The 14,894-nt window shown below is 38.9% G+C and overlaps 1 protein-coding gene across 1 annotated transcript in view; it reads left to right on the top strand.

Moving 5' to 3' along the window:
• Positions 1-12,921, top strand: part of LOC117332661 — a 37,819-nt gene extending 24,898 nt beyond the window's left edge. The window contains 3 exon segments of the mRNA XM_033891654.1: positions 1-6,362; positions 6,907-7,118; positions 9,582-12,921. Coding sequence (XP_033747545.1) covers positions 1-6,362; positions 6,907-7,118; positions 9,582-10,507 — 7,500 coding nt within the window. The 3' untranslated portion in view covers positions 10,508-12,921.
• Positions 12,922-14,894: the final 1,973 nt, after the last annotated feature.

The following is a 14,894-nucleotide window of genomic DNA, read 5'->3' as shown; positions in this document are numbered from 1 at the left end:
AGACCTCAACAACAAATGATTGTAATGAACCAAAATAATGTGCGTCCGACAACTTCCACACGACAGTTCATAGTATTGCCACCTACGACGAGTACGCCAACTTCCCCGGTGGTTCATCCTCAAAATATTTTAATTGACAATCAGAATCTTCATTCTAGTATGATTCAAACACAGACAACCGTGCAGCAGAAACTGATTTTGACATCTCAACAACAAGCTGTCGTTTCTAGTACAATTTCTCCCCAATATACAGTTTCTTCCCAATTGAACTCGTCAAAGTCAAATTCTGCTTCGAAGAACCAGTGTATATCCATACAGTACAATGAAGTGAGAAAAAGCAACACCCCTTCACAAAAAGAAGATCCTAAAGAATTGAGCGCTGATGAGAAATTGGGTACTGTCATTGATTTGACGGAGGGAAGTTCACAAAATAGTTGTCGGATTTCTTTCCGAAAGGAAGGATCATCATATATCTGCAAGTATTGTAAAGTGAAAACTGAAACAGAGGACGGTTTTAGTCGACATGTTTGGAGGCATTTTCACGGACAGCCTCAAATCTGCAAAAACTGTCCAAACGACTATTCGGCCGATGACGTCGCAAAGTGTGCTCTCGTTGCGGAAGTAATGAAAAAGTTAGTTACCTTTGATGTTGAAGAGAATAACACATCCAACAATGTTATTGAGGTTGTGTCTGACGATGACGATCATGTTGAAAGCCAACGACCTATTAGTAACACTGACGCGCAAATGGAAGGGTCGGATAGCCAGGAAAACTCGACAAATAGTGAAGAAGATAGTGGTTTGCAAATAAAGATAGCATCAACATACAGTTTGAGCGAACCATCGAAATCACAGGCAGATATAAATCCAGAGAAAGAATCAGAACCGTCTGTGTTATCAGAGGAAGTAAAGGAAGATAGAAATTCACCATCAACAATGAAAAAGAAAGACTCAGGAAATATATTTGAAAAAATGCAAGGATCGATAAATGTTGTTGATCAAACGTACAACAACCATGACACCGGTAAAGACGACTCGCCATCGTCCGACCAGAGAAGTGAAAATGCTTCTCGTGGCATTGCAATTGAAAATAGCAGAAAATCACCTTCAATAACGACAAGTTCAAGTAGATCATCAATAGAAGCACCAAGTGCGACAGAAATGACAGAAGTCACTGACGCGAACAAAGGAACCACTTCAGTTGAAAAGGTGAAAAAGACAACAGGTGCTGAGAATACGCCTAAATTTTCTTGTAATGGAAGTTTCTATGTGTGTGGCTTTACCGATTGTCGCTTCTCATGTATTACATCTGGTGAGTATAGGGAACATTTAATGTGTTGGCACTCGGATGCTGAAGAATATAAATGTTCACATTGTGGACACAGAAGTCTTACAGAAGATTGTCATTTGCGGCACATGCTAACTCACTCAAAAGCATCGTCTTTCATTCTTTACACGTGCAGTTATCCAGCTTGTCTTTACGGAACTAATGTCGTAAATTTGTTTCGGGATCACTGGACAAAGTTTCACCCACATACAAAGCAGTTCAAATGCCGATCATGTAAAATGATGTTTCCCTCTGCCGAGGACCTCATCACTCACATACAGGCAAATATACTTAAATTCGTTACGTGCCCACATTGTACGGCCAAAGATAGCAACAGGAAGACGATCATTGCACATATCATTGAAGCACATCCAGGTAAACCTCGACAGATTACTGTTGCCAGCCAACTTGTATGTCAAGAGAGAGACAACAACGAGTTTGCGGTTCCTGTTCCAGGGATTCCAGATAAACCAACCGAGGTCTCGCCCTGGCCATCTGTGTATATGGACGACGCAAATGATGATGATCATGGCGTATATGCAGATTCTCCAGATCAAAATAACTCGTGTGATGACACAGAGGCAGATGATGAACAACCGGACCATTTTGATCAACAATCAAAATTGTCGAAAGCAAAAGGTTCTCTCACGAAAATTGCCGCCGAAGGTGACATGCGTGATGCAGTGAAAGTAATGGCGCTGAACAAATCAAAGTTAAAGTCCTTAAGTGCCGAGATAATTCGCTGTTCTGAGTGTTCATATCTCGCTTCAGGAAGAGGACTACTGCGGAAGCATCTTTTTCTTCATAAAAGGGGCAAGGATGAACGGAAACGTCGGTTTTCTTGTCCTTGCTGTCCGGCAGCCATGGACAAGCTTAGCAAGTTATCATGTCACATGAATCTACATGAGGGTCAACACAAGGTAAAAGTTTTCTTCTGTACCTTATGCGCATTCAAAACGAATGTGACAGAATTTCTCAGCACACATATGAACAAATCACATAACTGCGAGATAACGAAGGGAATTAATTTCATTACCAAAGTTTTGAAAGTGTCAGTTTCCGCTTTCTTCTGTAACAAATGCTTGTTTGGAACGCGGGATCAAGAAGTATTCAGACAACATGAACTTGGGCATAATGATGATGAAGAGAATGGTGTGACGACGGCACAAGAGCCATCATGCCATGCATCATCTTCATCTCCGGTACCGAAACCTCAACCAAAGAAACCAACGGTTAGAAATACATTCGGTGAAAATCTAAACGAAGAAGACTTGGCTTCAGTAAATCCTGGTTCGAGGAAGAGGTTTTGCTGTAAGCTTTGTGGTAAATACTGCTCACGTCTACCAGCACTGAAGGCTCACATGGCATCGCATGTACTTGATGCAGATCTAGAGGTCATGGTATACAAATGTCATTACTGTGCGTATTCATCAACATACAAAGCATTTGTAAGCAGACATTGCGAAGATAAACATCCCGGGAAAATCATTCGCGTGAAACGTAGGGTGGACGTGATATCCGCGGCTGGTGAATATTTTCCACCACATGGACAGGAATGGCCAGAATCTCCAGAAGATATGGACGACCCTGAAGACATCGAAGTTTCTGACATGTCAATTTGTTCCCACCATTGTGATATTTGTCCATACAGTTGTGATGATGCTGCGGAATTACTTCGTCACAAAAACTCTCAACATCCTTACCCGGGAATTCAGAAAACGTTCATTGTTCCGAATGGTAATGTTTTCAAATCGCCTGTAGTATGTACAGAGTGCTCATTCACCACTACGAGAAGAATAGATTTACTAAAGCACATCAAGATCCATCCTGTTTTGTCTCCCTCTTATGAGGCGCAACCAAAGGAGCAAAGGGAATTGCTAAAAGTTGCTATTGGGAAGAAAACCGCCACAACCCACTCGTATGAGCCAAATTCCCCATCTCCAGACCCAGATAGCGAACATACACCAAGTCCTCAAATGGAGGATAAGAAACCCAAATTAGCGGAAGATGGTAGCCTGATTCAAGATGAGGTGCAAAAACCTAAAGTGAAAACACCATTATACTTCCTGGGAGGAGATCTGCTTCATTTGAAATTAAAACCTTGCTTCATTCAAGAGGAATCAAATTCTGAATTCACATGTAAACTTTGTCAGGATACATTTTCTGGTCGTTATGTTCTCCACAAGCACATACTCCAACACATGGATGTTTCCTTCTACAAATGTGCATACTGCAGTCATGGTACTTTAGAATCTCCCTCCATGGTTGTCCATATACAAAAGATACATCGAAAGCCCATACAACACGTTCAGATGGATGTTGCTGACCTGGAAAGTAAAATCAACAAAGCTATTCATAGTATCAAGGAGGAAGAATACTTCGTCAGAATGCAAGATAGCAATAGTGGTCACGCCAACACAGATGGAAGAGACGTTGATAGTGGGGATGATTTCCAGCCCTCTGAAATCAATTACCGTTCACCGTTTAAGACGAAAGTACCTCCGTTGACGATCAAAACATCGCCATCATATGATATTGTGAAAAAGAAATCCGCTTCGACCGCTAAAAAGTCGACAACAAGCAAACCCAAACCTAGTATTGTTATTAAGCCTTTACAGAAATCACCTGTGTATAAACCACCGGTAGAAGACAACCCAAACATTCAGAGGATGGGGGATATTTACAAATGCAAAGTATGCAGTTATACAAGTACATCACGAGCAACTGTGTTTAACCACTTGACAATTCATTCAGGATTTCGAAGATTCGGATGCCCTTTTTGTCCATATCGCTCACACTGGAGACACGATTGCCTGAAACATATTCGAACGCATCATCCAGGGAAACAAGGTCAGCCTACCGCGGACGATCCTCCAGAGGATTTTGATAATCAGCTGACCCTCAAACCCGATAAAAGCTCTACAAGCCAATCGGTACCAAAGGTACCAAAGCCACCGCCTCAACCAAAGCAGATTTCAGCAACACTTGAAGGTCAACCACCAGTTGAAGGCGCAGCTGAAACAGAAAACACCCCCGAATATAGGCACGTTTTTAAATGTCTTGTCTGCGATACCAAATTCAAAAGCATTTGGTCTATACAAAAACACTTTTCTAAGGAATGTTCCCAGCCAATGTTGGGTTGCTCCTCGTGCAAATTTAAGGATTTGGAACCAGGAACTGTAAAGCTTCACATAGAAACAAAGCATCCGGGAAGTGAAACATCAAGAATTGTGACATTGAAAAGAGAAGCCAAAATGAGAAAATACACAATTCCTACATTTAAGAAACAGGATTCTAAAGAAAGCGTTGACAGCATTAGTGGGAAAAGTGTAAAGTCAGAAGGGGCAGACCAGGAACAAGCTGCACCTCCTCTATTTAATCCAACATCCACCACTACTACTACCACCGAAAGCCAATATTCGAAGTTAAAATCGCCAATTCCAACAAGCACCAGCCTATCTATCTTGATAAAGCGAATAGGAAACCGTTACATGTGCAAAGAATGTGGATTCAGCAATCCAATCAAACGAGCACTAATGCGGCATGTAAAGAAGCATAGTAACGCTCGTCCGTTCGGATGCACATACTGTGATTATCGCTCGAACAACGAATGCAACACGAAAAGACATATGAGAAGAAGACATATTGGGAAGCCAGTCCTTGTTAAAAGGTTAGAGCCGTCTCAGTGGTACTCTCCGATTTCAAGTGATCTGAAATATAGCCGTAAACCTTTTTCGGCTCAGACAACACCGATACTAGAATCACCGAGTGCTGACGACAAAGAGGGTGATGTTGCAGAAGGGGATGACAATGCGGGTTCGGAAACTTCTACGAATGTGAAGGCACGCGTGGAAATAAGATACTTCTGGAAATGTTTGGAATGTGGTAACAAAAGTAATTCCGTTTCTAATGCGTACAGACACTTGAAGAAAGGAACATGTACCAAAACACTATATGGATGTTCAGGATGTAAATTGAAAAATACTGACAGAAAAGCAGTTGAGTTTCACCTTACTGAAAAGCATCTAAATAAGAATGTACAGATAACAATTTGCCCAAACACAGCCAAGATACGGAAATACCACATTCCAATCAAAGTGGGAGGATATGTCACAAAGTCAGAAGGTGATATTTCTCAGTTTGACGACACCAGCAACAGCACGGCGAGTATTGTGAGTAATACAAAGACTGTTTCTAAGGAGAATGGAGATGTTCCAAAACAGAACAGCGAGAAATCCCAGGTTGTGTTTTGTTCCGCTTGCAACTTGAAAGCTTCGAATGCAAGAATATTTCAAAGTCATATGGAATCGGAGCATACAGGGATGCTCATGGTTTGCAAACATTGTACTATATTCAGAACCGCGTTTGTGTCGAAAATACAACAGCATACATGGGAAAGTCATCCAGAGATGCCGTTAAAATTCTATTTGAGAACCAAAAAAGGAATACCTGATGAAGAGAAGAGACCATCGGAAAGATACACGTGTGCCAAATGCGATTATATAGGAAAGCGATCGTCTGTCCGTCAACACCTCTACTGTCATTTTGAGTACAAACCATACAAATGTGGACATTGTGGTTATCAAACGAAAAAGAACGATGGTGTAAGGCGTCACATTGAGAAACAACATATTGGTAAACCTATGAAGATTTTATTTAAGAGAAATGCAGCCCAGGAACAGGAAATTGAGATGTTACTGGATTCAAATTCGCCTGTCAAACTCTCATATCAGAAGTCTCATGCAGCAAGATTGGCGAAAGAAAGTTTATCAAAGCCGCCCATCAAAACAATCGCGACTCAAGTAATAAAAAAGAACTTCCCAACTTTAGCGAACATGAAAAATGCTGCAGTAGAAGATTTTATTCCGAGCAAGATGTACAAACCATTCTTCAATAACAAGGCTGGAAGGCCCGGCTTCACCTGTCTGCTTTGTCCATACAATACCTTCATGCAGAACACGATGATATCCCACGTTTATCATCATATGAACTCCATCTACAGATGCCCTTACTGTCCTAATCACGGCTACCCAAGGTATGTTACCATTCAAGCGATCTTTATTTACCATATTGGAAGTAAAAACGTACATAATTTTAGCAGTATCATTATCTAAGTGCTAATTTCATATTATTTGTAGTTTCTGTACATTGTTTTCTACGACAGATGTTGGTACGCTCTATTCATCGCCGCGGTAATCAGTTTGAATTTAGCCACGCGCTAAAATTTATATGAGGTAAAAAATAAAGTTATACTTAATGAGGACAAACTGATGTAGAAACAAACTTTCATTGTATTGTCTACAATCGATAGTACATTTAAGATTTATCAATAGTAAGTTTCGTTCATCATACATTTAACAAAACAGTCTCGCCAACCTTTACATTACTTTTAATTGAATTTATGGTTATTTGTGGTATCTGGTGTTCAACGCTTTAATACGACAATAATGACACACATCATAACATGTATTCTCGATCGTCCTTAATTGCGGTTATTCTACCTTTGATTGAGTTGACGATGATTATAGAAGTCTAATTTTGTTAGCTTACTGACATGTACCTCCTCATTCTAATTACAGGAGTAGAGTGACGACTCACATCCGGAAGCAACATCCTGGCAAACCTGTGTATGTTATTGATGAGAGGCAAAATAAGGGGGGATCCGCCAATTCGACAGCTTCTTCAACAGTGACTTCCGAATATTCATCAGAGCCCACAGAGAAACGTCGGAGGATTGATCATTCGAGCGACATCGAAGTCGAGGAAGAGTCGAACGCAGGAAGCACAACAGGTATGTGGTATGTTTTTGTTAGGATTCCTTATGCTGTTGTTTTGTATGGAAAATACTTATTTACAAGGTTAATGAAAATTACAAAAAATATTAAATAAATAGTATTCATTTCAGAGTTCTGTCTAGACATTAAGGGTACCAAACAGGATTATTCTTGAATATTGTCTCTGTTTTATCTGACTATCCATTGGACATTGATAAACTGTAAAGGTAATATTATTTCAGTGTAAATCTCATTTAATTGGTTATCTAATTTTAGTGGTAATCTTATTATAGTGGTAATCCTAATTTAGCAGTATTCTTATTTTAGCGGTAATAATATTTTAGCGCTTTTCGCGTTAAAATCCTTCCACTAAAGTATGCGTTTATTGAAGATTATATACGTAGATTGTATTCTGTGGCAATATTATTAGCGCACCAATAACTCATTGTGCTGCTCTGTTTAAGGGCCATCTAAATAGCATATCAAGTGACAGCATATCAAGTGACATTTCACACGACTATACATCTACTCCAGTGTAATTTTACTTGATCAGTTGTTAGTATGCATCGTGGCTTATCAATGGCCCTGATGTTAATATGTAGTTTGTTAAAGGGACATCACGGAAAACCAATTTTTATTTTGTATTATTTTTTCACATTATTGGGTATATCTTTAAAAAATATAACCTTATGAACAATAACCATTCGAATTTGATGATATATGTACATAAAAAACATCAATTATTAATTATAAAAAGGTTATCACAATTCGTTGATCAATAGTCTGGATATGTAAATTTTGTGACATGCACGATAAAACGCATGCACACAACAAACTAAATCACCTGAAAACAAAAATGGCTTCCAACGTGAATCGACTGCGGTTGAAAACAATAACAGATCCGCAATAAAGAGAATAATGGGCAAATGGGTCAAAGGCAATCCTAGAATTACACTGGGGAAGCAGTACAATAGATTGGAACAGATCAAACATGAAAACAATGACTGCAGTAATACGGACGCTGCTCTTATTCTGCTTGATTGCTGGATTTTTACACAATTTACACAAATTCGGTAATATTTAGACTGTCTGTATCAGTACATCGCTACTATCACTATACTATATGTACAGTGTTTTCACTTATATACACATAAATATCTCCGCCGAAATATGTACAGAACGTGTTATTAACATTTAAACCATTGTATAATATCGTTATCCAACTAACCCAGATGGAATATTTCGACTTGTAAGCTATCGTGTGTTTGTGTTAACAATTGAAAATACCACGATTTCAAAACAGCCACGTGATGATTTAAAAATAATTTCCGCGCTTAATTTAGAGGGGGATTCCCAACTAAATCGAGTGGTCAATCTGGACATAGGGATCGACTCTGAATATTGGGATAGCACAGAAACATAACAGGAAAGGAACAAAACACGTACATTCAATGAAAATAACAACGTTTTTACCGTGATGTCCCTTTAAGCACTTCGTAAATTTCGGAAAAAAACTTAAGCATAATTAGTTCCTGTGGATCACATAATTATGTTGCATCATATAACCATGCCGTCCTGCTCATAGCACGCAAAGTGGGCATTTGTTTGACCTGATCTTGGTATTAATATCGTATTGTGTGTTCCCTTATCAGGTCTTAGCAGTTGCACCAAATAGTTACGGTACTATATGATTGAAGGTAATTGAATCTCAATTGAGTTCCCGTGATGGCGGCCGTTTTCTCTCGTTTCAACTTAAAAGTATGTTAAATCTATACCGGGATGTTTTCGTCCTACAGTGACATATACTTATTACAATTCTATCGTAAATGAAGATTCCTCGTCTCGATTTCAAAAAGTACATTTATATGACGAATAAAGAGTCGCAGGTCCGCTATCTTTGATCCAAGTACGTTTCATGAACCGAAGCACAGCACGCGATCTGCTGGGTCTGCTGGTACGCAACGTTCAATTAGGAGTACGGAAGATTCATACCGGTGCAACTGGTCGAACCCGATAAATGAATGCTCGGTTAAGAATGTTCTGTTTTGATCTGGTAATGCAAATGGCGAATTACATATAAAAATATGACTTATTTCGGTAATGCATTACATTTTTATTGTGCCAAAGTAGGTGCACGGTACGGTTTATACCCTATTTAACTGTATCCAATAACAGGGGGGAAGTAGGATGTATGTAGTGATCATTTTGATTTATCAACATTTAATTACCTTGGGACCAATTCAGTGTGTTTTACTATACATAAACGGGCGAATAGCCAATAACTTTGAATCGATATTGGGAGATTTCGTTTCATAGAAAAATTGCGAAATAGTCGCCTGGGAGTTAACGGACTTTCGACCCTTATATACAGAAATGATATTCCTAATTTGTTTGATATTAGCAGCATGCATAATGAGACAGTCACTTAACGGATGGAACTGTCTATTAAATTTTAATGGCACTTTCTGTTTGTTTCACAGGAAGCATTAAGGAGGAGACGGGAGTTATCCAGTATTCATGTCACATATGTAGCTACTCAAGTCAGAGCCTGTACCACTACCGGCAGCACTTGGCATCACATGGGGGCTTTAAATGGGTGACAGCCGGAACGCAGTTGGAGTCTCGTCTCAAGTGTGGGTATTGCTCATACCTAGCTGCTGGGGACAAGGACTTCAACACACATATGGAGAAACATCTTGCCACAAGACCGTTTAGTTGTCCTTATTGCGATTTCTCACAATACACACAAGGGAAAGTGAAGACCCATGTTGCGTATGCCCATCCGGATAAACCTGTTGAAGTATCTAGAGAATCTGGTAGTAGCTGTTTGATCGATGACACTCTACAATTAGACTCTGTGACACTCGTGCAGTTGGATCCGGCCATAAAGCTTGTTGACATATTGTCACTAGGTGCTTCAGAATATGAAAAACTGTTGCTTGGAGCTAACATATCCGTTGTCGATTTTGATAATCTCTCTGACGATCGGTTTACCGCCGTGGCAAGCAACCTCGGTATTTCCTTGGATAACCAGTTTGAGATGAAGACAGAAAATCAGGATTACGAATATGGCGACCAATATGATGACTATGTCGTGAAGACTGAAAACGTAGATGGAGATGTCCAAACACAAACAGTAACAACAGATGGGGAAATGGATATAAGTTCAATGGTGGCCGCTGCGGACAGCCCTGATATTGTTGGTAAGGCTGATCAAAATATGGTTGACAACCAGGAAGATGTGACAGAAGATACCGATGAGAACTGCCTGCGGGAAAACATAGAATCAAACAAAGTAGAAAATGCAAATGATTTCAGTGATGTCAGCGATGCCCCCTTGTCTCAAGACGATGAATCAGAAGAGGGTAGAGACTGCAGACGAGAGTTTAGTAGAAATGGACTTTGAAAGTGTTAGCCAGGAATCGGTAGACGCCAAGTCCTTACCAGAATCATCAGTTAATGAGAACACTTTGCACGAGTCGGCCATCGACACAGAGGAGGAAGCTACTGTACAATATGCATCCGCAATGGAGGAAGATGACGAGTCGGATGAACAAATCAAATCATCCATGGAAAACACAAATGATGCATTGGATACATTGGCGAACGAACAGGCAGAACCGAGTGATCTTGATACTTCAAGAACTTCCAACAGTGAGCCAATGTGGGCGTCACAAGGATTCCAAGTTATCGATGAAGTGTAGATAAAGACACTGTAAAATATATTCATAGGGTTGTACGATGTGTTCATTTCATTAGTAGAAGAGCACCCTTTAAAAATGGTAGTATCGTGAAGAAATATCAGTGATTGAATTGATTCCGGGACGGCGCGTTGGGATGGTTCAAACATTGAATGCATGTTGTATTCAAGATGTATGAATATGTATTTGTAAATATGTGACTTTCTTTTGTAATATCTTGGAAATGATGAGGCATTATCTAGAGTTCCAAAGTAAATGTCATTCCAACACGCTATATTTGGTCCAAGCTTATTCATGCATTTTTTGTATTTCTCACCACCATCAATGCAAGTTACAGTTTATAAAGGGCATTTTGTCATAAGATGCATTTGAAATGATTAGTGTGTAGGCATGTGAGAGTCTTAAGCAATATCGTATAGACTTCATGCTGACCTGCTGACGCTATGTGTAAGAATGTGTTTGACAATACATCTTAACGTTTGAATCTGGATAGTACCGGTATTTCTGTTCGCAACTTGGTATATTTGATGTCTGAATGAAATTTACAATTATGTGTTGGAGGGGATTATTTTTGTCACATTGATTGACATATTTGTAAATATACATGTGTAGTGTCTGTAACATTATTCTACACTGATTTACTGGTAAACGTGTAGTACCGGGTAACGTTAAATCTGCCAACAAATAATTTGGTGGATAGTTTCAAATTCTTGACTGTAAAATTTGTCATGCATACATTTGGAATAAAGATGTACGTGAATAGGTCTTTATCCATCACGTTATATCTGTAATATTGAAGGTAGAAATTGATTTGTCACGTTGGAATGCCAAATAATAATACAGATATGTTGTACATTGTGTGTGGAATGACTAACCATGTCCATTTCTCTGTAACTGTAATGTTATATGCTGTTAACGTATATGTTTTAGCGGTATCCTTATTTTAGCCCTTTTTGCGTTGGAAGCATTCTGCTAAGATATTGCGCTAATTACGCATTCATGTATACACATTTTCAATAGCAATTAATGAGTGTGTCAATTTATTATTGTTAAAATACACAATGCACTGAAATTTGAACGCGCCATTTTTTCACGTTTACAGTATATAAAAATCTTTGCATTTTCCATGTAAAATATACATTTATAGTGCTTTAGTACAAATGATGATATATGAAATGTTGCTCTTTGTTAATGACAATTACTACCGTAATGTTTTAAAAACATTGGTACCAAAAATTTCAATACCTAATTACTCTCGTTTTTATTCTTGCATTTAAATGATGTCGTCACCGACCAGGAATATATTTTTAGAATTTCTGGTAACAGGTGTCCTTTCGTTTTGTTTATTTTCTCGGTTAATGTTTATTTTTCCATTTACCCCGACAGCCAGATCTGTTGGGACAGCTGTTTGCGTTCTTCCGTTATAAGAAAACAGTTGAGTATTACAGTGTATATTAAATGGTGCTAATTGAAAATGAAATAAGAAACTTTCAGAAAATCATGTTTTTCTTGATGTCATAACTTCTTACATGGTACCACTTTCTTCGTTAGAAAACTGCGAAATCGCTCTAAAATTATTACAGTTAATTTTCGCGGGCGATACATGTTAGCAAGAGATAGTTACGAGCTTCAATTATAGATCTAGCATTCGTTTATATAACTCTTTATCCAGGGATGTGATATGTTTGTTCGCGAAGTCAACGTTTGAAGAAATGACTAAAAGTAACTTGAAAGAACGACAGCTGTAGTGTCCGGACAAACACACCCTGTGATGTCAAAATTGAGCTTATAAGTCAAGTCGGGTCTAAATTGAGTATAGGTTCACAGAACAAAACGGTAGAAAAAGGCATACTATTATATTTATTAAATTAAAATTTTGTTCAGGCCAGTGATTTGATTGAAATTATTTTTGTTTCGGTCAAATTTCTTTACATCAAGTTACAATCGCACGTTGTTCGTTTTTTTGCTCGTGTATAACGTATGCATGCATGTGCCTGACCAATAATTATAATGATCATTGGAAATCATGGATAAAATTTTGCTGTTATCGAAAATTAATTCATTAATTTTTTTTCTTTTTTTTTTTTTGTAAAAAATGTTATTAAATTGTTAATGTTAATTATGCGTGTTTTTGTGTTTTGCGTCTTCGTTACAAATGAGTTATTCCTTATTAGTCCCGATACAAATTACAATTCCCGCTCTCTCTGTCATGTACGTATGAACGTAACGCAAAAGTTTGTCAGCATTGTGGCGGCTTCATTACTTGTGGGATTTTGATAAAGCCTCGCACATAAAGATCCATACTATCTCCGACAAGGTCGAGTTTCAGGGGTTTGGGTCAAGGTCAAAGGTCAGTGTTTCTATTTTAGCGGGTTCATGTAGGTATGAACAATAATTTGGTGACGTCTATTAATTAATGTGAATCCCTTGCAGGCTTCGTGAGCGAAACTGACTTGCGTTCTGTCGATACTTCTGTTTAAATCTCTGGATACCCATGAGGATAAAAAGACTGCTTAATTATTTTGATTTGCGAACAAACTGAATAGTGGTAGGCTGAATGCTAACCCGATCGCATTATAAACCAGATACAATTGATGTACGTTTGTGGAGGCCTGTGGAAATTGACATAAGACGGATGCCATATATTGTGACAAGGGCAGAGGTAATTCCTGTTTTTCTGTGAGTTCACTAAGGGTAGCGAAATTTAATCACAGTCACATGCACTTAAAACTGATTGATGTAAGGTTCTAGATATCTCCTTATAATTAAGATCCTACATGTATTTCTAGAAGATAACCCTAGTTTGGACGACCCCAAACGCAATGCTGACTTGTTTAAAAGTGACAGAATCACAGCAAGCCAGACAGTAAAGATTGAAATGTAAAACATTATTTAAATACCTAAAGCACCTAGCTGTGAGAGTAGGCAACATCATAGACCCTGTCATTTTAATGCTATCCCTCTGGGTAGCCACACGTTTGGTGCAGACATTCTCCTACTTTAAACAGTAATTTACGTATACTTTTGTTGTATTTGGTTCATCGCCCAATGAACAGCCAGGGTCATTTTGAGACGGGGTTTCCTTGTAGTAGTTGGTGGCTACCTCATTGAACAAGACATGAGATGTCTGTCTCGTGCTTTCCAGAGCAATTAGGGTAGAGTGTTTAGCCAAAGGACATTACCATGACAGGACAGACCTTCCCGTTTCTCAGCTTTCCGAGAAACAAACCGCCACGGGCAGAGAGTGTCGAACCATGCACCCCGGATCTTAACCTTGAGTTGCGTTGGCCGTCGCTCTAAAGGATTTAGCTGTCTAGCTGCGAATGAATCTAGCTCATCGACTGATAGAGTGTGCGAATTTTAAGCAAATATGTAAAAGATTTCATAGCGTTTTTAAAGATTTTTAAACAATTTGTCGTTAATAGTGCATTTCATTTTGCGTGTGTAGTTTTTCTCTGGTGTTATCCGGAATCTTGATGGAAATTAGTAGCTATATTAAGACAGTTGTCACGCGCTATATGACGCTGCTTACAATAACGTAACGTCATCATTTTACGTTGAGTAACGAAGTCGTAAATAATTACGACATTAATTTTGACGCACATTCCATGGAGCATTGAAGATGAAGCGATGAAAAACTTAAATAAAAACTTAGCTCAACCCTCGTGTAAGAGTTTTGCTGGCCAGCACTCGGCAATCAATCTGCTGACTGGCCAAACTCTTACACTCGGGTTGAGATATCCCTGTCCACGGAACAGACCTATGTTAGATTCTATTAATCTCACCCTAGGGAAAAGACAAGCTACATGTGCTCTTTCATGTTCTCAGCAATTGTATTTCGTCACTTCAACAATACCATGACGTCACGGCAACAGTACAATGACGTCACGTCGACAATTCAATCACGTCAAGTCAACATTTCCTTGCATTGATGTAACGTCAATATTAGATAAATAAGAGGGTAAACAGGGTAAGAGAAAAATAATCATTCACCCCCATGGAAGTGATACAGAGAAATCTCAACCCTCGGGGTAAGATAACTGAAGAACCTTCCCCTCGGGTTGTGATTCCCCTGTCTCAACCTCAAGGGGT

The sequence above is a fragment of the Pecten maximus genome, chromosome 8 (genome assembly GCF_902652985.1).
Source record: "Pecten maximus chromosome 8, xPecMax1.1, whole genome shotgun sequence".
Classification (NCBI taxonomy): domain Eukaryota; kingdom Metazoa; phylum Mollusca; class Bivalvia; order Pectinida; family Pectinidae; genus Pecten; species Pecten maximus.
Note: the sequence above shows the minus strand (reverse complement) of the source record. Positions and strands in the feature narration are given on the sequence as shown.